Genomic DNA, 24,207 nt, shown 5'->3' with positions numbered 1-24,207 from the left:
ATGATTTTTCTCAGTCATTATGGAAATAGTTCCCAGTTCTTGTTTGGTCCTGGTAGCTTTCTGGTTTTTTTAAAGAGAAATCTTTATTAAACTAAATGACAATATAGGAAATATAGGGAAAAAAGTCTATATTTATCCACTCTCTCCCCTTTTTGCCCCAGACTGTCCTGCCTCCTTTTATACCTTTGGTAGTAAAAGTTACTTAGCAATATTTTGAAATGTCCCTCAGGCATCATGCTAATATCACCAGTTGGTCTTCCTTGGAATCTCTTTTATTCAGAGATGTGACTTATTTACTAATTGTTTTTAACTGAATTTTAGTTCATTAAGTTGTAAGTTTTAGAGTATAGTGGAAGGGACATGTGAGTTTTTCAAATTAGTGGAATGCCAAGCATTTTGTTTTCTTTATGTATTCTGTCTTTTGTTTTTAGGAATGGTGGACTCATCTTTGGTTAAATGAAGGCTTTGCGTCCTGGATTGAATATCTGTGTGTAGACCACTGCTTCCCAGAGTATGATATCTGGACTCAGTTTGTTTCTGCTGATTACACCCGTGCCCAGGAGCTTGACGCCTTAGATAACAGCCATCCTATTGAAGTGAGCCATAATTTCAACCATTTGCTCTCATTTTTAATGAAATAAGTAATTTGTTATAGAGATACTTGGGACACTGAAAAGAAAATTGCTTGGGTAATTTCATTTGTTTTTATAGTTTTTATTTCCAGTCTTGAAAATATAACAAGGCTGTTCTAATTATGTTTCTTCTTAAGGTAGGCAGTATAAAAATTTGATCTTTGGAGAGGCAAGTGCTGTGTACCCATAAGCATTCACTAAATTCATTTTTACTGAATATATGGGAGAGTCATAATTGTTGGGTAATATGCATAGGGGAGCATTATGATTCCATTGTTTGTTTCAAAGAAAATTCTGAACATATTTTTTATTGTTGTCTGTTTTTATATACATTTTAATTCTCTTGACTTAGCTTATTCTTGTTCTAGTTCATTTAAAGGTATAAAGTTCGTCCCCAAAGAACTAGATTTATAATCTACTTTGATGTATTTAACCAGAGTCCTTTATAATTGTAAGCCATACTAACTAGTACAAGAAAGCAAATGTTTTTCATTTCTCCCTTTCCTGCCCCCACTCACCATCACCACCAAAAAAAGATCTATAATGACTTGTCCCCCCCGCAAAACAGAGCCAAGATTGGACCCTAAGAGATGATGGAGATCAGGTTATATATTCCACTGTATCAGTGTTAGTTCCTACACTCTTGAAGGATCATCATTATACATTATGAGTGAGCTAAAGGCAGAAAAGTATCTTTTTAGTTAGAAGGGTTTTCCTAGAAAGCTTTTTATGTAATTCAGTATTACAGGCTGTCTGCTTCCTGTCATAACCCTGAATCACACTGTCTGCCAGGTCAGTGTGGGCCATCCTTCTGAAGTTGACGAGATATTTGACGCTATTTCGTATAGCAAAGGTGCATCTGTCATCCGAATGCTACATGACTACATTGGGGATAAGGTAAAAAAAAAAACAAAAAACAGTTTTAAGTCTTGTTTTATAGTGAAATCGTATAGCTTTCCGTGGAAAAATGTCAGATTTTATTTAGATTAAGTTCCTAAGTAATTTTTTTCTAGAATCTAGAAAGGATATTACCCTGCTCTGGCTTACCTTTATTTCTTTTTATATTGACTGTTGTGATCCCTTGATGAATGATGTACAGATGTTTGGGGAGTGGATGGGACGCTGTTATAAAACTTAAAAGCAAAAGTAAAAGGCAAAGAGTATGCTTTCTTAAATAAAAAGCAGTAGACATTAGGGGGATACATGTTTTTCAGTACATCTGACACTCAAGTGGTTTGAGTAAATTAGCTTTTAAGTATTAATATGCAAATATACTGTAAATTCCGAGGTCTGACTCTCCTGGATTTTAAAAATTGTGTTTTCTCAGGACTTTAAGAAAGGAATGAACATGTATTTAACCAAGTTCCAGCAAAAGAATGCTGCCACAGGTAATCTTTAATAGCCTGAGATAGAAATGGACAATGTTGGCACTCCATGTGATGGGTAGGAAAGAAAGTTGACTTATTTAATGCCATTGTTAAGTCGGGGTCCATTATCCTTTTGGTCATCCTCCAGTAGTCTGCTTTCCATAGCTCAGTGTTTTGCCACTTAAAAGAGTCTAAAGAGATCTGTTTACCTTACCAGAGGTTGTTTATTTGGTGATGGTTTTATTGCCCTAAATTAATCATTGGCCATTAAAATAGCTGCAAAATAACCATTTTTAGATGTGAATTTCAATGAAGTAAAGTCTTAAGATTTTTAGTGTATGATGGTCTATAATTTACTGGATATCAGAGTCAAAAGGATGAATAAAGCCATCCTTAAAGAATTGATTGGACATGAAAAAAAGCCAGAGTCATAGTTTCGAGTTCTTTAATGAATAAAAATAGTTTAAAAAACAAGAAGATTTATGTACTGTCATTAGTGTCTAATAGAATGACAAGTTCAGAGAGTCCTGGCCATGGGCTGTTCCTAAGGTTTATGACCTGTGATTTAAAAATACAGTATCTTCTCTGTTCAAGACATGATGTAACCTTGACACACACCACCCCCCACCCCTGTAAATTTCCATTTTAGTCTATAAAATAGAGAGGCATTCTGTTCCTTAAAGAATGGCTACAAAAAAGTGTACTCTTGCAAGTTTAATGAATATTTGGCATGCATATACAGGCATACCTTGTTCTATTGCGCTTTGCAGATATTGCATTTTTTTTTTTTACAAATTGAAGGTTTATGGCAACCCTGCATCGAGCAAGCCTATCACCGCCATTTTTCAAACAGGCTCAGATGATGGTTAGTATTTTTTAGCAATAAAGTATTTTTAAACTAAGGTATGTACATTTTTTTAGGCATAATGCTATTTTACACTTAGATTATAGTATAAACATAACCTCTATATGCACTGGGAAACCAAAAAATTCACGTGACTCTCTTTATTGCGATACTCGCTTTATTGCGGTATTCTGGAACAAACCCGCAATATCTCTGAGGTATGCCTGTATATAATATATGAGGAAAGACCCTCATATTGTGCTTCTTAAATCACCTGAGGTTTGTTAAAATGTTTCTAATTGAGTAGGCGGGGGTGAGGCCTGAGAGTCTGCATTTCTAACAAGCTCTCAGATGAAGCCAGTGCTACTTGTTCATAGGCCACACTTTGAATAGCACAGCCTACCATGTACCTTTTTTGGTTTGTTTTTGTGATTTATGAAAAACGGTTGGCAGTTCAAATACATTTCAGTTACCATCCATGGTTTTTATCCTCTTGCAGCACGGGTCTAGTGCCCTCTTTCTATCTTCACTGCATTTCTCTTAATTCCTGCCTTGGTGATCTCTCCACTGAATTCTGCAGTTGCCCATCAACTCACTACTTGCCTTGCTTCATCTGTTCGTTTCTCACACTGAGGCTAGCTAGGGGTATCTTTCTGAAGTGAATATCTGATTGCATCACCCTACTGGTTAGAAATACTTGGGATGCCACATTCCCTTCCCAATAAAGTCTGTACTTCTTTGTAAGCCATACAGCTTTCACCAATTCAGCCCTGCTCACTCATTGCCCGTTACCCCCATACATGTGCCCTCTCTCTTCAGCTTATTGAACATACTGCTTTTTTAAATATTTTCTGTCTTTTCTTATACTTTCCCCTTTGTACATAGACCATTTATTCTGTCTACCTGGAATGAGCTTTGTTCCCCTAATGAACAACTCCTCTTCAAGATGCAGACCAAAAGTCAACTCTTGTGAAGGCTTTATTTTCTTTGGATTTTTCTTCTAAGTGCTTTTCCTGTGTCCCTGCCTGCATTATAGTCTGCATCACATTGTAGCACTGTTTTGCTCACTCTACCACTACTGCTATTTGAACCAATGAGTTTTACTTCAACCTCATCAGCATTGAGTATTTTTTAACTTCTGTTAATTGAATGCGTATAATGGTTTTATGTTTGTGAATGACTAGTAGTGATCTTGAATACGTTTCCATTTGTTTGTTTCTATTTCTTCATGTTCAAACTCACTTGTTTGTCTTTTGTTTGTTATAATTGAAACAATTAAGAATATCTTAGTATATAAGACGAGTTTTTGTAATAGAGGTAGGTTATTGGGCATGCAAGGGGGATAGTAATTTGGCCCACTGTTTGTTACCTGAACCTGAAAGGACCAGAGTTGGTCAGCAATGCAGTGTCAAGAGTTACATGAAATTTCTGGGTTTTTTAGGAAAATAAAAATGTAAACATTTAGATTTTCATTGTTTGTGTTTATCTCCTAGAGGATCTCTGGGAAAGTTTGGAGAGTGCTAGTGGTAAGCCTATAGCAGCCATGATGAATACCTGGACCAAACAAATGGGATTCCCCCTCGTTTATGTGGAAGCAGAACAGGTAAACTTATAAAAAGTCCCTCCATTTGTCTGATACTATATTAAATGAAATTCAGTCAGTGTTTCAAATTTGCCTTTCTGTACTTTAAGAATTCTAGGTAATCTTTAAACTAGCCTTTGTACTCTCAAAATGCACCCAAATTTACATGGTACATTACAGTGCTTGCAAGTTAACCTTCCACAGCCACATCTTAACCTTAAATATGACCATATTTTATAATAAAGTACACACATTGGAGGACCTCTCAATTAGATTGACTACAAGCATTTAAAAAGGCAATTTATGGAATGCAATCAATCATATTTGATGGAAAAGGTTATCTGTAAGTTTGTGACCATTCTGTTTCTTTCTAGTCTTCTGTCTCCATTTTGGACTAGGCTGTTATAGGAGATGTCTGATCAAATTTTACATTGACACTGTATAGACTGTCAAGTAGTTTTCATTTTATCTGACTGTTTTAAGGATAATAATATACAAAGATGATTGTTCCTCTCCCCTCTGGGGATTTCATTCCCTCAAAAACTATCAACACCTCAAAACTATTAAACTATTTAATGATTACACAAAAAGCTATTAGGCCATAATTTTTTCTTCAAGCACAGCACACTTTTAAGTTAGAATAGAGGACACTAATAGTCCACTTCTTCCCAATGTTGTTGAAATTCAGTTAACTTTTCCATCAAACTACTTTCAAGGTTTTATTTTCTTTGCTTTGTTTTTTTTTTAATCTATAAGCACAGGAAACTCATCCTCCATTTTTGTTACAATGAAAAGCCTGTCTGTGACTCAATTCTTTTAAAAATAAGAGAGTCTATAACACCGAATATCTTGATTATGATCTATTTCTCACTGTGTAGTCCTAAATTTAAATATTTTTGTTTTATTTATGAATCAATTTAAAAGTCACCTTTCAGCTTTTTCAAGGAAATCTGTGTGCTACATAACCGATTAGTGATGTAGTGTTCATTAGTAGCTTCTCTATGGCATCAACGTGGCCATTGCTTTCTCACTCAAATTTTTTGGTTTTTCAATTCTGTCTCTCGTAGTCAGTTTATCCATAAAAGTCATTGGCCCAATTTTAATTTTGATTTAGGTGATCTTAAATTTGTAATATCTTACGTTATTTCAAATGTTCTGAGGTGTAGTAACAAATGATAAATGAAACAAATGACTGCATTTTGTTGGAGTATTTTAAAAACTAAGTACTTGCCTTTGTTGCTTCTGGCTTTTCAGTTCCCCCCCCGCCCCCACACACACACACTTTTTTTGTGTTTCATTGCAAAGCTCATCCTTTGAAAGCAAAGTGTATGCTTCTTTCATGTTTATCAATCATTCTAAAAATTTGAATTGTGAATATTGAGTCCACATGCTAATCTAACGTTGCCACTTTTTGGAAGTGAAAAACACTAAAGACATAACCTTCCTCTATAAAGATTAAAATAATTTGCTGTAGTACTATAAATAGTTATGTATCCCTTTGAAAACTTTATTCCTTTAAAGTTCTCATCTGGGTACGTATTTTTTCTGAGTGCCCATATTGCACAGAACCTGGTCTTTTATTTAGAGTATTGTTATTTTGAAGCCTAAATGAGAAATAGTGACTTTTCTCCCAATCTGTAGTATCTTTATCTTCATCACAGTTGCATTTTGTGTACTCATTGGATTGTATTGGTTTCACCTACTTTGTCACAGAAATGTTGCCCCCTTGAAAAAAGGAAAAAAGTGTTGATACTACCAAAGCTTTTGTTTTGCTTCTCTAGGTAGAAGACGACAGATTGTTAAAGTTGTCCCAAAGGAAGTTCTGTGCCAGTGGACCATATGTTGGTAAGCACATGGCTATAAGTGGGAGCTGATCAATGAGTTTGGATACCAGACCAGTACTGTTCCAATTAACAGAAAATAATTATTCATTTTAAAATATTTTAATAGAATTAAATAAAAACAAGGAAATAGTAATAAAATAAAAATGAAATCCAGAAAATCAGAAAAAGGGGAGACTTACGAGGTATTTGTAGTATTGTCATATTCTTAAATTTTTGAAATTCCGTGTTTGTATTGGAGGCTATAACAAATGAAGGGTAGGATCACCCAAGAAATGATGTCTCTAGCCTTAATCCCTAAAAGAAGACTGAAACACGTTTGTGTGGGTGACTAATTTTTTTCTTTTTAATTCTTGGGTGTAATAAAATAAGTAAACAAATAAATAAAGCCTAATGATTACTTAGATGTGTTATGTACCAGTCACTATGCTAAGCACTATAACTGGCCCTTATTTTACACTCTCAACAACCCTATTAGGTAGGTAATATTATTTCCATTTTGCAAATGAGGGAGCAAAAGTACAACTAGGTTAGTTAAATTGTCCAAGGTCACCTTGAGTTAACTCTCTAATGAGTTAGAGTAGGAATTCAAACAAAATAAGTGGATTCCGTGAGTTCATACCCTTAACCACCACTCAACTGCTTTTTCAAATATTTCTACATGTCATTAGACTCTCTTACCCAGGAAATTAAAGATTAATTGAAAAAATAAATTTTTTTTAAGTGTTTTTCTGCACCTTTTTGACTTCCATTAAAATAGCAGGTCTCAACAGAGGAGGCGTGTATCAGAATCATCAATGTTGGTGATTTTTATCTTAGTAAATGGGTTGATTTTCATGTTCTACCCACCAAAATATGATGCACTCTACTAGAGTTAAGAGATACAGCCTTCCACCCTTAACCTTCCTTAGCATTTAGAATTGCTCTTTTAATAAATATGTCTTACAAGTCAGATGACAGGTTTTTATTATCCAGATAAATCCCTAAGTGTCAGAGGTGCTATCTTCTGCCTCATAACTGCAATCTGAATTGTAGGACTGACAGGTTTTACAGGTGTCTCTAATACTCTGACCAATACAGGTAGTGTTAAAACCTGAAATATCCCGTATCAGGAGGAACTTTTAACTTGTGGTTTAGCCTGATAGCATAAAGTTATATAATTTGTTGAAATAGTTCCATTAATGTACTAAGCAATAACTCTCTTTTGTTTGGCATCTTAATGAAAAGTCAGTTTTGCTGTCTGATACCTAGGAGAGTGTATTATATCTGCCTTACAAAAGCTTTGGCTTTTAGATATGACTCCTCACTGATGGAATCCAGCAGCTCCCAGGGTGTGTGCTGTCTATCAGAAAAATTAAAACCAACCCTTCAGTGTTCCAGCAGTATATATACCTGTTAAGAACTACACCTTAGAATTTGTTTTTAAATGCTATGTGAGGGCTTTTACCTATTTGAATTTTTTTTAAAACAATAAAATCATTGCTGTGTCTATTGCTCTGTAAAGGGAAAACAACAGTTGAATTAAAATCACTTTATTTGTGATTCTATAAGTGAGTAAACTGTTCTTTTTTTTTTCAGACTTGTGATTTTGTTAATAAATTCTCTCTTCCTTTTAACTAATACTATTCAGGTTACCTGAGAGAGTTTATGTACCATTAAAAATGAGCTATTGGCTTAACAGTTAGACTTGAGCCGGTACATAGGATACCAGCCCTCTGTCTCCACCTTACCTTCCATTTTTTCCAGTGAGAAATTATTTTTAAAGTTTTCTACTTGTTCTTCTCTTGCTTAAGGAGAAGAGTGTCCCCAGTGGATGGTTCCTATCACAATCTCGACTGGCGAAGATCCTAACCATGCCAAACTGAAAATTCTAATGGATAAACCAGAGATGAATGTGGTTTTGAAAAACGTTAAACCAGACCAATGGGTAAAGGTGAGTCCCGAAATGGCATGGCCATTTTTATCTTACCTAAATTGATTTATTTCTCTCACTTCCTTTATGCACTTTATGGCTGGTTAGAAATTCTACTGCTTCAGTTTAGAATAGGACTTGCAAAAAAAAAAAAATTTCTAAACTTTCCTGTGTGAAATTTAAGGCCAATTTTCAATAGTATTGTCTAGGTATTTGCCCTTATATCAGGTAAGCAACTGGTAGATAAGCACATACAAAGGGATAGGATTAAAGAGAAAAAAAATAGTAGACTCTGTAAAGTCACATTAACTAAAATATTTGTGTAGTCTTGCAACTTTAAAGTGTCCTGTTGTAATGACATATTAACTTCAACGATGTGTTGTCATCAAATGCGTACAAGTATAATGAAGAGAGATCAGACATATAGCAATCATTTTGTGTCACTGAAATGTGAAATTCCTTTACCTGGTGTTTTAAAACCATTTCACAAAAATAACAGTTGGTAAATATTATTTTTCATTACACTATTCTCTGCATCTTTCATAATGAAAGTACCTACTACAAACTTTTCTACCAATTATAGTAGCTTCCTAATAGAAATTATACATTGGCTGGACTTCTGTGTTTTTCTGAAAACAACCATTTCTCTTTTTTAATTTTTTAAATATACTCAGTGGAATACCATATTCAAATACTATATTTGAAAATATAATCTGGAAGATTAAATAGCAATATGAACTTTTTTTTATAAATGAGAAGAAAGTTATGTATACTATCATTGTAATTAGGAAAATAAAGGTATTATTCCCACAGTAAAAGATAAAGGGAATCAATAAAATAATAGTTCTATTAGAATTGTGAGGTAATTTTTTACTATTTATATGTGAATAGTAAACTATTTGTATCTTAGATTATTGTTTTACCATGAAAATATTTTTGTATGTAAATATTATCAAAAATATTTTTGACTATAGAGAATTGATTACCTCACTCCAAAAATCATATGAACTTTTTTTAAATTTAAGTCCATGTAATTCTTGAAAATCCAGGACTTGACAGTTGTTATTCTCTTGAGGCTCTGGACTCAATAGATCAATGTTTGTAAAGGCTAAATCTTCCCCAGAGATTCCCCTGTCCAAATGTTTTTATATATAGTCAATGTTTTCTGTATTTAAAAACCTCCACTGAGATTAGAAATAGAAACTTATCCACATTATTTCTTCCCTTCCTGCCATGTTCTTCCTACTATTTCACGTTGGCCCCCACCAAGTTTTTGTTTTCTTTTGCCTCTGTATTTGCTTTGACAACTGATTTCTATCTTTATGTGTTGTTTCATTTTAATCCCTGTCTGTTGGCATATATGATCTTTGTTGTTTTCCATCCAGATATACTAAAACCAAAACCCCTTTCACACCTACAAAAATTGTAATACATACAATTGTAATAAATACAACTGTTTAAAAATACCTATTGGATATCTTTTCAGTTAAACCTAGGAACAGTTGGGTTTTATCGGACCCAGTACAGCTCCGCCATGCTGGAAAGTTTATTACCAGGCATTCGTGACCTTTCTCTGCCCCCTGTGGATCGACTTGGATTACAGAATGACCTCTTCTCCTTGGTGAGCCTCTCTAAAGTAGTATGATGGATTTTGTTGATTAAAGGATTTTGTCGTCGTCCCCCCCCCCCACCCCGAGTATCTTATCTAACTGAAACATAATTAGAAGAATATAGTTCTTCCTGAAGGTTGAATTGCCTTTGGGATTAGAGCAAATGACTAATTATTAATAAACATGACAAGATTGAACCTATATAATTTACCAGAAACAAATCCCATTTCTCTAATCCTAAACTAGCTTTTTACAAGTGTACTTAAACTATCCTTTGTAAGGCAAAAATTCTTTTCAATAGAAATAGATATGATCCTTGAAGAAATTTCCCTACTAATGTGTATTTTTTTAAAAAATATTTACTTGATTCAGAGTGATTTATATTTTTCTAAAATAGTGGTTGTACTTTGCTGGGAAAGTCTAGAATTTTTTAACATTTCATTCCTACTCAATTATAATAGCCCATTAGCTTTAGAATTATGTTTATATTTGGCTTTGTTCCAGAAAAGATTTAAAGCAGCAATTAATAGAATTATCTTTATGACTCCAACATAGGTTAGATAATTTCTAGATGTCCTTGACTGTGATAAAATTGTCAGACTCCTCCTAGTGTTCCTTTATATTGCGCTTGAAGTTTTCCCTCCCCTCTGCAGTAACTGGTTTTGGATTCCTGCTTTGTATAAACACAGATTAGCATTGATGCACAAAACCTCACATCTGCTGATCTCATTGCTGAGAGAGACCTGTCCCAGGAGAGTGGTGTGTTTGTGCAGTTGGCTGCTGTAACAGAAGTTCTTTTTCCTAACTCTTTTAGCTAATTCTGAAAGGACTCTGAGTTTGTAGTGCCTTCCAGTACGCGTTCTTTTAGAAATGAGTAAGGGACAGGCTAAAGTTGACACAGTTTGTAGGTCCAGTTTTGAAAGAGCCTCTGTCAAAAACCAAAGCCCTAGCTACTTTTGCAACTTTTCTGAAAGTATGAAAATTTTGAAAAGAAAAACAAAGCCAAGGCCCCTGGAACTGGGCAGAAATAGAAAGTTAACTATTTTCTTTATTTTTCGCCCCCCAAATTTGTGGAATTGTAGCATGTTTTTTAAGTGGCTCTTTTATAAATAGCAAAAAAATAAAAAAGGAATGTTATCATGATAGGATTTTTATTCTATAAAAGTCTGTGGTGTCTAAGCTTACATAGTCTTATTTCCTTTAAAAAAGCAAAGAGATGACTAACTATCAGTAGATAATGCCAAAAATTCATGCTTGTATTTTTTTGTTTTGTTTTTGTTTGAAGACTAGGTTAATTTATGTTTTTTCCTATCCCAGGCTCGAGCTGGAATCATTAGCACTGTAGAGGTTCTAAAAGTCATGGAGGCTTTTGTGAATGAGCCCAATTATACTGTATGGAGCGACCTGAGCTGTAACCTGGGGATTCTTTCAACTCTCTTGTCCCACACAGACTTCTATGAGGAAATCCAGGAGTTTGTGAAAGATGTCTTTTCACCTATAGGGGAGAGACTGGGCTGGGACCCCAAACCTGGAGAAGGTAATGGATGTACTGAATGGGGAAAGAATTGATCAGAAATTGGTCCTTTTTCACTCATCTATGGTTAACAACGTCAGTAGCATCATCTTTGTATATTCTAGATGTTACTATGTATTCAGCTAGCCAGAAACTAAGATTTAGGTCTTTTAAGCCTACTGCTGAAGTTACATGGGTCACCAACTTAAAAAGAGTGATGGTTATGTGTATTCATTGCTAAATATGGTTTGTGCACAAAGAAGATGGTGGAAATAAGTCATTTATATGTTCCAAAGGCCCATTTATAGTCAAGAAAAGCTACAGAGAATCTTAGATTATTTTATTTATTATTACCATAATTACCGGGTACCTACCTTATGTACAACTTGTAAAGGTGCTAAGAGACACAGGGGCCAGTTTTCTGAACTAAGGAAGTTATTTGGCCTTCTACATGGGTTCTTTCCTCTGTGAGAATGTTGAGAATGGTGATTTCAGGACTTTAAATGTAATTTTCTACCATCTGCTAATAACTAAAGGTGGTATTTCCTCCTGACCAGTCTTGTTCTGGGAGGCAAACACTATTCTGACTTCTTTAATTCTAGATTAATATTGTCTCTTTTAGAACATGATATATTCTGTTCCTATATCTGGCTTCTGTCAGATTTTTTTCAGTATGATATTCTTGAGATACATCCAGTTTGTTCATTCATTTTTATTGCTGAGTAGTATTTCATTGTATGACTATTCCACAACTTATTTGGCTACTGTACTATTGCAATCCATCAGATCTGTGTGTGGGTGTTAATTTTTCTTTTCCTTTTATTTTTCTTTTTCTTTTTAACCACCATTTAATTCCAGAACAATTTGTTTACCCTCACAAGAAACTCCATACTCATTGGCTGTCACTCCCCATTGCCCAGCAATCCCAGTCCCGGGCAACCACTGATATGTTTTCTGTCTCATGCATTTGCCTATTCTGGACATTTCATATAAATGGAATCATGCCTTATATGGCATTTTGTGTCTTGCTCCTTTCACTTAGCATGTTTTCAAGGTTCATCCATGCTTCATCATGTATCAGTACTTACTCCTTTTTATAGCCAAATAATATTCCATTGTATGGATATACAATACATTTTGTTTATCAGTTGATGGATGATTAGATTATTTCTACTTTTTGACTTACAATCCTGCTATGAACTTGTATACAAGTTTTTGTTTGGACATACGCTTTCATTTCTCTTAGGTGTAGACCTAAGAGTGGAATTGCTGGGTCATGTGGTAACTCTAACCTTTTGAAGAGTTGCCAGACTATTTTTCAAAGTGGCTGCACCATTTTGCATTCCCACCAGCGATGTATTGAGGGTTCTCATTTCTCCAGGTCCTTGTCAACACTTGTTATTGTCTATCTTTTTTATTCTAGCCATCCTAATGGGTGTGATGTACCTCACTGAGGTTTTGATTTGCGTTTCCCTAATGACCAATGATGGTGAACATTTTTTAATGTGCTTATTAGCTATTTGCATATATTTGGAGTAATAGATCCATCAGATTTTGATTTTAAAAATCTAAGATTTCAATTTCTTATACACAGTATATTAGTTCTGTACGTGGCCTTTCTCTGAATCATGGGTGAAAATTGCATGATCTAAGCCTGTTCCTTTCACACATAATCCTTAGCAGTATAATTACCTAGATGGAGTGACCATTTAGTAAATTCAGATAGTTGGCATTTGTGAGTATAGACAAAGTCAGCAAATTGATTTGCTTTTCTAGTCTGTTTAGCACTTCATTTCACTCTTGTGATATGATAAATTTAAATCAAGTGTGCTTTCAAGTACTAAGGTAATTGATTCTTTTTGTTCAAGATTATAGACGTGGTATAACACAAGATATCCAGGTGGCATATGTGTAAAAATAGGCTTTTTAAGTAGTTCTGTGTCTCTCTTACTTCTCAATCAGGTCATCTAGATGCACTCCTGAGAGGCTTGGTTCTGGGCAAACTAGGAAAAGCAGGACATAAGGCAACGTTAGAAGAAGCCCGTCGTCGGTTTAAGGACCATGTGGAAGGAAAACAGACTCTCTCCGCTGATCTGAGGAGTCCTGTAGGTTTTCATAATGAATTACCTTGATTTCTAGGTGACTTCATCATTCTGTGTAGTGTGGAACGTATTTAATAGTAACCAAAAAGACCTAAGTACCCACCCACAAATCACATCTGACCCTATTTTAATATATGCCATTTAGGTGGTTTGTAGCCGGCTTCTCATTTGTTTAAAGTTTCTCAGCCTATACCGTGGTGCTGAAAAGTGATTATCAGCACACATTCCCCTGAGAAAGCTGGTGCGCTCTGCTGCTCCTTACTACATGCCATCTACCTTTCTGGTTGTTCGTACGGGCTCTTAGCTCCTTGCCACAACTTGTATGTAACATCCACATGTAGCTATTTACAAATTTTTTGACTTGTTTTCTGTCTTTTCTTAGCATTAGAATATTTGGAACAAGATGCATTTAATCAGATGCCTTTTTTGTTTCTATATTCTCTGGTAGGTCTATCTGACTGTTTTGAAGCATGGTGATGGCACTACCTTAGACATTATGCTAAAGGTAAGTAAATTTGGAAAGGGCTCTCATTTTCTGCTTTTGAACTTGGATTGACACATAGTGTGAGCTTTAAGTGGTTAAAAAAAGTCCTAAGAAAAGAAATATACGCAGATATACATATTGAGGCATCAACCATTAAGACATTATGGGAGTTACACCTGAAAATTAAAAAAAAAAAAAGACATTATGGGAGAATTATATAATGTCTGTTCATGTATACTGTCAATATGATGTAAAAAGTCATCTAATATTTTTCACTTCTCTTTTTACTCACAAGTTTATGCATCTTAAATCTGAATGAACTGTGAAATGTTCATTTTGATTAACAAGTCAAGTTCTTAAAATTTTTCCCTTCGATGTAAGCTTACTTGGGGTTCTGCCCATTTTAAATAAAAGGTTTGTTTCTGTGCTTAGAAAAGGGATAGATGATGAGGTGTCTCAAGGGTTTGAGCTATGCCAGTGCCTCTTACGAATGGACAGGACATTAATTCACCTGCCTGCATAACCTTTGTAGTTTTCCCAGGGTGGTTGGCATATAATTAAACTCTGGCTTAGAAAAAATATAGGCAAAACTTTCCATGTCCTTGTAATGGCAGTGATCTGTTTGCAAGTCCTGAGACTATGGAACAAGTGCTGTCTCCAGTCCATGCATCTATCAGGCTAGGAGATAACTTGACTATATTGGTTGCATTGGCAGTGGAAGGAGCTAGGTCTACTTCTTACCATCATACAAAATGTGCAAAATGTGCCTAAATACTCAAATCATCTGTGAGACCTATAAAGCCCGTCCACTGAAAGATCCACACATAGGGGCATGAACAGGATAGGGATGGGACCACCTATAATGGATTATGAACACTTTCTGATCCTAGGTGGATCAGAATTGCAAATCTAATTTCTATATTTCAGTTTTGAAGAAATCCTATTTAAAGTATTAGAATGTTCTGAAAAATATAAACTTGATTTGTTTAAGAAACTGCATCTCAAAATGTACTCCTTTAACTACCCATCTTGTACAAGGGTAATTAAGGTATTTCCTTTCTAATAATATAAAATTATACTTTGAGTTTACCTTTCAACTAAATGATATAAGGTTCCTTCTCATCCTTAATATTCTGTGAACCTGTGTACTATAAATCATGCACGTATTTCTTTGCATATGAAATGAGACATTTTGTTGGTTTTGTCTAGGCCATAAAGGATATGGAACAAAATAGGGATTCTGAAAATCTCATGACAGATACCTTGACATTATCATGTCATGGAGTATTTTTAAGAATTTATACTAGTATGTATATTAAGAATTTGCATCTATTTAACACAAGGGAGCGCACAGTAATTCAGCCTTACTATGGAAAGAGTGCTTATGAAGACAGAATCAGAGTTCTTCAAAAAAAACAATTGATGAGAGATGAGAAGGATTGTTTTCTGTTGGTAAGTTAGGAATAATGAGGCAGGATAAAAATATATAACTTTAATTCAAAGTGTATTTGAAATGCGGTGTTATGGTGCCATCTAGTGGACTAGTTTAACAGGTTCTCCTTGGGAAAAAAAATGCTTCCTGAAAGCCAGAGTTCAGATCTTGAGAAATAAAGGTGAAAATCAAGCTGAAAAGGACCTTAGAAATCATCTGTTCACGCTGCTCATTTTACAGATGGGGAAACTGAGAGCCAGAGAGGTTAAGGACTTAGTTAAGATCACACAGCTAGTTAGAGGCAAAACGGGGACTAGAACCCAGTTCTCCTGACTTCCTAGCGATTTTACCACACTGCTGCTCGAAAGAGTCCAAAGGAAAGGAATAGGAAACTGGGAGCTGTGATGGGGACTCCAGACAGGGGTCAGTGTTAAAATCTTCAGGGAGAAAAAAGATCAATAAGAGTCTAAATTAAATTGTCTTGGAGAGGTATCTTGTATACATTTGTAGTTCTAATTTTTAAAAATATATATTTTATTTTTAATTATGAAAAAGGAGGATTTCGTATATCCAATATAGAAGATTTAGAGACTAGAAAAATATAAAGAAGAAAATAAAACTTACCTGTAATTCAAAAAGTACATATAATATGATTTATTCTTCAGTTGGTGATGTACATATAGTAATAATTGATTTTTTCTCTGTGCATCTCTGTTTTTCTAATATTCTGCATTCAGCATGTGCAGCTTTTTGCAGTTTAAGAATGTAATGGTGCATAATCCTACTGATCAGAGACCATTATTAATTGATATTAGCATCTTGATGTATTTTCAGGTTTTTTCCTCCATATTAAATTTTTAAAAATCTAGAATAATTTTGCTTTGTCTCTAATTTTTTTCACTTAATATATCAAGAGCAGGTTTTTTTCGTTGTTGGTTTTTTTAAGGAGGGCATAGCTCACAGTGGCCCATGTGGGGATCGAACCGCCAACCTTGGTGCTACCAGCACCACACTTTAACAAACTGAGCTAACTGGCCACCCAAGAGCATGTTTAAGTCATCAAACACTCTTAAAAATGTTACTTTCAATAATACATCTTGTATATTTTTCACTATTATAAATCAAATTGATAACCTTCAGTGGTATTAGTAATAATTTTGTTTGTTCATTTAACATAGAACATTAGTCAGACATCAATGATACAAAGAATTTGGGCATGACAGGTTTACCCCTTAGATCTCAAACTGCTCAGAACTGATGACAAACCATTCATATAGTGAGCACTTACATCTAGTAACTTACTAAAATGGCATACGAGAAGTTCAGTGCTCGAACATCTTGAAAAGTACTCTCTTTTGTTAATTTCATACCCTCCAGTCTTAGCCAATGAGAACACACACAGAACAAAGTTTCACCTTATTGGGGAGAAGGTCATATAAGCATATGCGTAACTTCCAGGAAAGACTTAACTATCTCTATCTTTATTTTTTCACTATAGCTTCACAAACAAGCAGATATGCAGGAAGAGAAAAACCGAATTGAAAGAGTCCTTGGGGCTACTCTTTCACCTGAATTGATTCAAAAAGTCCTCACGTTTGCACTTTCAGTAAGTTTCAATGAAAACTGCTCTTAAAAGGAATTGTTACCCACTGATCTATGGCAAGGGTCTGATTCAGTATCCTCTTGATCTGCCTTAACGGTAGAGTAAGGCTTCTGCTTAGGCTAGGAAAGCTGGACCGAGCTCTTGTTTCTGACCTCTATATCTCCCTCTAGTGGTGAGAATCAAAACACAGAGGGTGCCAAAAAAAAAAAAAAAGATACACATTTTAAGAAAGGAAAAAACTATTAAAGTTGTAATACTCGATATATACCGATAACAAAAGATGAATACAAGTCACGTGTGTACATTTTTTTGGCACCCCCGAAATTGGGAGAGGAAATAAACTGGAAAGCCAACTTATCCCTGTGCCTACTTTCTGTCTCTTCCTTTCTTTACCCTATAGGAGCCCGAGCAAGTATTTGCACAGCACCTTGTTTGTGCTTGTCTCAGTGCCTCATTCTCAAGTTGGCTGATCTTTAGGTTAAACATCCTCTCTTTGCTGGAAGCTTCTGATGCCAGTTATTCCTAAAACAGAATGAGTATCTTGAATGCAATAACTTGGATACCTCAACAACATTTGCCCTTTCTGGCACCAGAAGATGTTTTGTATACAGTAGACTTTTAATTCTCTTTCTATTTTTAGGAAGAGGTACGTCCGCAGGACACTGTTTCAGTAATTGGTGGAGTGGCTGGAGGCAGCAAGCAAGGAAGGAAGGCTGCATGGAAGTTTATAAAGGACAACTGGGAAGAACTTTACAATCGATACCAAGGAGGGTTCTTAATATCCAGACTAATAAAGGTATGTGAAGATTTTTATTTTGAGTAGCTTGCTTTTCATGGATATTGAGAAACATCCATGATTCACTAGACCCATACATTATAGTCTTTGTTCTTTAAGAGTTTTCTTAAACAGGTATTAGCTTTATTAAAGGGCATCTTTGTCACCTGCCCTGCACCCTGTACTAGAATAAACTGAAGTTGGGAGCGGATAGAATGATTTATTTTTAGGTTAAATGAAGTTTGTTCCTAGCCTCTGTTGGTTGCACTTACTATTTAAACCATTGTTTTTTCAGCTATCAGTTGAGGGATTTGCAGTTGATAAAATGGCTGGAGAGGTTAAGGTAAGGAATGTCCTTTTTACTTTTCAATCTAGTAAGTAAAAACACTAACCAAACTATAATCATAGTGTTGCTGTAATGTACTTTAGTGTCTCTTGTTTTTGCTTGGAGAAAGACAGCTTAGGTTGTATCTTTAATGCCTGAAGAATTGAGAGTTGGAATCATCTTTGAGAGTGTTGAAATAAGGTTGAAAGAATGTGGAACTTGGAATCAGGCGACCTGGGTGTAAAGCTGTGCCCCACCCCGTGTTAGCTGTTAGACTTCAAACAAGTTTTTTAACCCCTGTGAGCCTGTCTCCTGATCTGTAAAATGGGGTGATAGGATTGTTATTTAGACTAACATAGTGGAGCTGGAGCAGAGTAGGTCCTTGATGTTAATTTTTTTTCCTGTCGAATAACTTTCATAGGTCTGTTGTATGTAGGGTGAGACAAGATGGCTATGTAGGAACTTTCCTCTTAGCCCTTAAAAAGTTAACAATCAGTTTAGTGGTAAAGTTCAGCATTTGGGGACAAATCTACACTGATTAGGAAAATCTTAACTTTAAACCTTCATTGCATTTGAGCTGTAATGTTGATTTACAATATGAGCTGTTGTTAGGAATAAGATTTTAAGATTTCAGATCTTGAGAAAACAATGAAAGATTTGATCTCTGCCTTCATTTAGTTTACATTGTATATTGTGTAAACTTATTGTGAAGGTAATAAACACTCTGAAGGAGAAATCTACACATAATGGGTTTGGAGGGGAGGGCAGTGGCCAAGCTAAGGCTGTCCAGGCTGGGGGGCCTTGTAGGCTCTATGAAAATTTTCCTAAGAATGGAAAGCCCTCGGATGGCTTATAAACAAAGGAATGACTTGATCTAATTGGTGTTATAAAAATTTCAGCCTGGCTGTAGTATGGAGAATAGATTGAAATGGGGAAGAAAAGATTTTGGGAAGCTAATCCTCCAAGCAAGAATGATATACCGTGTTTCCCCGAAAATAAGACCTAGCCAGACAATCAGCTCTAATGCGTCTTTTGGAGCAAAAATTAATATAAGACCCTGTCTTATTTTACTATAAGACCCTGTCTTATTTTACTATAAGAAGGGTATAATAGAATAGAATAGAATAGAATACTGGGTCTTACAGAATATTATGTAAGACGGGGTCTTATATTAATTTTTGCTCCAAAAGACGCATTAGAGCTGATTGTCCGGCTAGGTCTTATTTTCGGGAAAACACGGTAGTAGCTTGGAGGAGATGGACTAGTGAAAGATATTCAGGGCCTTGATTTTGTTAATCTTTAATTCAACAAATATTTGCTGAGTGGTTTCTCTGTGTTATGAACATGTGGGGGTGGGGGAGAAGGAAGAGTCAAGGATAATTCCCAAGTTTTTTTGTCTGTAAATGTTGGTACTGTTTGTTGAGATGGAAGGAAAGGAAGTCTTGTATCTTACTCAGGCCCTAAGAATCCAACCTTGGTGAGGAACCTTGGAGCAGGCAACATTGTCATCTATGTAAATAAGGCTAATTGATTTTTAAAAGGTCTATACTTAATCTGACAAGTTAGTTATTCTAGTTAGTTATTCGAGTTAGTTATTTGACTAGTTCAAAGGAAAGACCCCATCCTTTTGTTGGTTGGTATTTAAGAGTTGCTTTGTTTTCTTTGAAACCTGGTGTACTTCATTAGAAAATGAATTCAATCTTGAATCAATAAGCATTATCATAAATTATAATAAAATCAGAAATAGTTTTGTATGAAAAATGTGGGTTGATGGAGTGTTAATTATTAGGGTACAGCAGCAATTTAAGCTTCTTGGTTTTATCATCCCTTACAAATTAATCTTTATTTGAAGCAACCAAAACGTGTTGTTTGCTTTGTCTTGTGCACCTGAAACTAATAAAATTATATTTAAAAAAAAACGTGTTGAGTCCTTAAATACCCTGTGCTAAGTATTATGCTGACTGTTTATATGGCTTGTCTCTTTAATCTTCTGGAGTAAATACAGAGGGTGCCAAAAAAATGTATACACATTTTAAGCAAGGAAAACTGTATTAAAATTGTAATACTCAATATATACTGATAACAAAAGGTATACTCTTAACAAGTCACATTGGACTTCTGCAATTACAAGAGGTGCTCAAAGTGGTTACCATGAGCATAATTTTAATACAGTTTTTTCCTTTCTTAAAACGTGTATACATTTTTTTTGGCACCCTCTGTTCTTTTTCATACGAATAGACAAGAAAACAGATTTAAAGCAGTTAATTTACTCAGTCACAAGTTAGTACATGACCCAGCCTAGATTCAAGTCTGAAGCCTGATCCCAAAGCCTAGATTAACCACTAGAGAATGAGTCTAAAAGAAAGGCCGTAGGTTCTGTCTCTGTACTTACTATTAATTTTTGATTAGATTTTTTTAAAGCATATAATGCTTAGGGGAGAATTCCTATAAGCCGGTCCAAGGAGCTGCTTGTTTTCTTTTAGCCTGGGAGTGGCAGTGGTAAATTTTCATGAGTGAAGCTTATGAATCGTTTACAGACCAGTGGGTGTTTTTCATGGCCTGTGATACTACTTCCTATTTGCTAGTAATGAGCCTACATTCTGGGTTGTTTTATACCAGGCTTTCTTCGAGAGTCACCCAGCTCCTTCAGCTGAGCGAACCATCCAGCAGTGCTGTGAAAATATCCTGCTGAATGCTGCTTGGCTAAAGCGAGATGCTGAGAGCATCCACCAGTACCTCCTTCAGCGAAAGTCGTCACCACCCACAGCGTGAACCCTGAGCGTGCCGCCACTGCGGTTCTGCTGCTTGGCTGCGGGGACAAGGTGGAGCGACCGAACAGCTGATTCGTATGCCAAGAATTTGGAGTCTTCTTTCAAACCAGTGGGGGTTGGACAATGAATGTAGTTAACTGGTTCCTGCTCACACTCCAGAATTAAATTGTATTGAAGAAAGAAAATCAGCAATTCAGCAAAAAAAAATAAAAATAAAAAATAAAAATGTAAATATGATAGTAATAAAATAGAGCATAACGAAACTGTGAAACTTCCTGAAGCCTTGTCAGTGGTTAAAAGTATTTAACACTCTCCTGTTAATGACAGATGTTCTGTTTTTATAACCTACCAAAAGGAAACTAGAGGCTTCTGGGTGAAGAGGATTTTTGTGAAGTGGATTCTGCAAGCAGCCTACAAGCCAAGGGTAGTGTCCATTGCTGGGATGGTTAAACATGAAAGGCTGATAGCTGGTATAACATAGAGTCTGTGCATAATTCCAAGTGAGGTTTTTCTTTTGGTTTTGTTTTGGGCTTTTTTTTTTTTTTTTTTTTTTTTTTTGGCATGGGGACTGATTAGGAAGACATATTTTCCTGCATAACTCAATCTGAAACAAGGATTGTAGTTTCCCTCCTTGCCTTCCCTTCTGTGTGACCCCTTGGCCAAAAAAAAAAAAAAAAAGAAAAAAAAAGATGAAAAAAAAACAACCTATCCTGGTCTGGGTTTTTTCCTCCCCCTAGTTCCACCCCCGGCACCCACCCCCCGGTGTCCTTCTTAGAGATAAAGAAATAATAAGGAAACATCTTTTGTAGCCACATTAAATAAGAGAAACTGATATGCATTACTTTTTCTTTCTTTTTTAAGATGACTTTTAAGAACCCTGAAATGCATATAGGTGAGACAATAGAAATGAAAAGGTTTTCAGCCCGGCCTTCCTAAAGGCGTTATTCTACTGAAAACGGTCTCAGTTGTCTGATAGGCTAACTATCGAACCTCTTTATGACAGTATCAACACTGGCTTCTCCTGGTTCGTTTTGGGCATGTAAGAAGTCAGTGGTAACCGCCACAGGGCCTATATATTAGTGGTAACTGGTTAAAAAACAACAACAACAACAAAGACTATAAGCCTGTGGCGTGCCACTCTTTGCTTCAACAGTGTATCCTACTAACAAGCCTCACCTATCTAATCCAGTGAGTTTTAACTCTAAGTATCATTCCTTTCTCTGTCCCTATGGTTTTTCTTTTCTTTCTTTTTCCTTTTCATTTTTCTTTTAAAAATATTTTTTGTGTTATTAACAGGAATTCATATTTGGTGTGGCTTAACTGTATTTCAGAAGGTCATCAGATTGTGAGACTGCTTCCTTGAAACATTTTTGTGCTATTGTTTTAAAAAATAATAATTAAAAAACAGTTGGCGTTAATAAAAATGTCAATGTGAAATTGATGTCCTGATTTCTTTTATCTCTTTGATAAGAAACTGAAAATTTTCCTATCGTTCAGTGGGATTATAAGAAGTTTTACTAACATAGGATTTTTTGAGTCTAAGAAAATCCCGTTCCTGAATTCCTAATGAATAGTACCTAAACAGAAAAATCCTAAGATGCCTTCTAAATTAGTCTGGATTCTCAAAAATCTCTTAGCGCTCCTTAGAATCAGCATTCAGGCGTTGAGACCAGTTCCCATTTATTGAGGCTTCCTTGTACAGGTGCCATGGGCTGTCCTGTAGGCTGTCTAGGCATGTGCTAAAGGCACCAGCGAAAAGCAGGGCCGCAAAAAGACCGAGCAGAATTCTGCTTTAATTAAAGCGCTCACAGAACTTTACAATCAGAATCTCTGGAAAGACATTATTTTAGTTTCAGCATATATGCAAGTTTTGTGTATAACAGTTGAGTAGTTTAAATTATGTTGGGGCAGAGGTTGTGCTGAATATCTTCCATTTTCCCTTCATAACTACTCCATCCTGTTCTATGCCCCAGGAGGTATTGACCCACATGGCTGAAATTAATAGTCTCCTTTGCCCTCTCACTTCAGGTTGTGTTGTTCCAATTAGTAACACCCTCAGAAGATCGAAAGGCAAAAGGAAGGGATAGTCAGGGAATTTTTTTCTCCTGGCTTCCTCATTGCCAGGTCACGTGGGTTGTCTATGTCCCTCTACCAAAAACTGTGACTCCTGTTGAGCAGCGTTCTCTGGCTTCTGGGTCCTTCTCTTTGCCCCTTCAAATCGAGGAATAGAAAGCATGACTCCTTTACTAGCTCTGGATTACTTCATCATTCCTTGTTGGTTTCCCTGAACTCTGCCCATGTCTTTGTAAATAGTCCCTTTATTAAACCTTTCTCGAGTTACCCAGTTTGAGTGTGTTCTCTGTTTTCTACTAATATCTTGACTGATTTGAGTACCATTGTCCTGATCTTTAAAGATCTTTTTTTTTTTTTTTTTTAAATTTTATTGGGGAAGGGGAACAGGACTTTATTGGGGAACAGTGTGTACTTCCAGGACCTTTTTTCCAATCAAGTTGTTGTCCTTTCAATCTTAGTTGTGGAGGGTGTCATTCAGCTTCAAGTTGTTGTCCTTTCAGTCTTAGTTGTGGAGGGCGCAGCTCAGCTCCAGGTCCAGTTGCCGTTGTTAGTTGCCGTTGTTAGTTGCAGGGGGCGCAGCCCACCATCCCTTGCGGGACTCGAGGAATCGAACAGGCAACCTTGTGGTTGAGAGCCCACTGGCCCATGTGGGACTCGAACCGGCAGCCTTCAGAGTTAGGAGCACGGAGCTCCAACCACCTGAGCCACCGGGCTGGCCCCTAAAGCTCTTAATCAAGGTTTTTTTGTATCAGACATTTTAACTTACTGTCTTCCAAATAGCTTCCTATTGTAGGTAATATACTCATTTTATAGATGAGAAAGCAGGCTCAGAAAAATTAGGTAGCCATATACAAATGACAGTCAGAACCAGTGGTTGACCCGAGCTTGACAATCTCCGAAACCTGTGTTCTTCCAGGTAAATGTCATGTCTCCACAATTAGATCATACAATCAGACTGGACCCAGGCAATAGCTTTAAAGAGATTCAGTGATTTTCCTTTTCCCTAATATTTCTTGGTTTAAATTTGTAGTGGATATCAGAAGGTTGGGAAGAAAGGTGAATGTGTTGATACTTCCTATAAAGAATTTTGTATTATTTTTTATTAATGTGGAGCAGTAAACCCTTTTGAGAACAGTGGGTGGTATTGGATGAATTCTTAACTTGAAATTTCTAAGGGTGGGTTTCAGGGAGCAAGGAACCCTTTGAAATCATTTGTAAAGGATGTACAAGTATTTCTCTGTAGTGTGCAGTTTGAAGGTATGAGAGGAGTTCTGTCTATTACCCAACAGGTCCTAGAATTTTATCAGAAAGACTTGGAACCACATCTGTAGGGTTAGTGAT

General features: G+C 35.9%; 1 protein-coding gene across 2 annotated transcripts in view; it reads left to right on the top strand.

Moving 5' to 3' along the window:
- The window catches only part of NPEPPS (aminopeptidase puromycin sensitive), a 69,931-nt gene extending 47,701 nt beyond the window's left edge, over positions 1-22,230 (top strand). Inside the window, exons 10-23 of one of the 2 annotated variants that reach the window (XM_019740636.3) lie at positions 432-596; positions 1,425-1,529; positions 1,960-2,020; positions 4,337-4,446; positions 6,207-6,270; positions 8,060-8,199; positions 9,665-9,799; positions 11,106-11,325; positions 13,264-13,406; positions 13,852-13,908; positions 16,818-16,925; positions 17,563-17,718; positions 17,993-18,040; positions 20,642-22,230. In XM_019740636.3, the coding sequence (XP_019596195.1) occupies positions 432-596; positions 1,425-1,529; positions 1,960-2,020; positions 4,337-4,446; positions 6,207-6,270; positions 8,060-8,199; positions 9,665-9,799; positions 11,106-11,325; positions 13,264-13,406; positions 13,852-13,908; positions 16,818-16,925; positions 17,563-17,718; positions 17,993-18,040; positions 20,642-20,794 (1,665 nt within the window). In that variant the 3' untranslated portion in view covers positions 20,795-22,230. The remainder of the gene's footprint in view (positions 1-431; positions 597-1,424; positions 1,530-1,959; positions 2,021-4,336; positions 4,447-6,206; positions 6,271-8,059; positions 8,200-9,664; positions 9,800-11,105; positions 11,326-13,263; positions 13,407-13,851; positions 13,909-16,817; positions 16,926-17,562; positions 17,719-17,992; positions 18,041-20,641) is intronic. The other variant, XM_088802225.1, reaches the window with a different exon arrangement.
- The last annotated feature ends 1,977 nt before the right edge of the window (positions 22,231-24,207 follow it).

This window comes from Rhinolophus sinicus, chromosome 12, assembly GCF_057876585.1.
Source record: "Rhinolophus sinicus isolate RSI-liver-muscle chromosome 12, RSI-T2T, whole genome shotgun sequence".
Lineage (NCBI taxonomy): Eukaryota > Metazoa > Chordata > Mammalia > Chiroptera > Rhinolophidae > Rhinolophus > Rhinolophus sinicus.
This window is presented reverse-complemented; position numbering and strand designations above follow the sequence as displayed.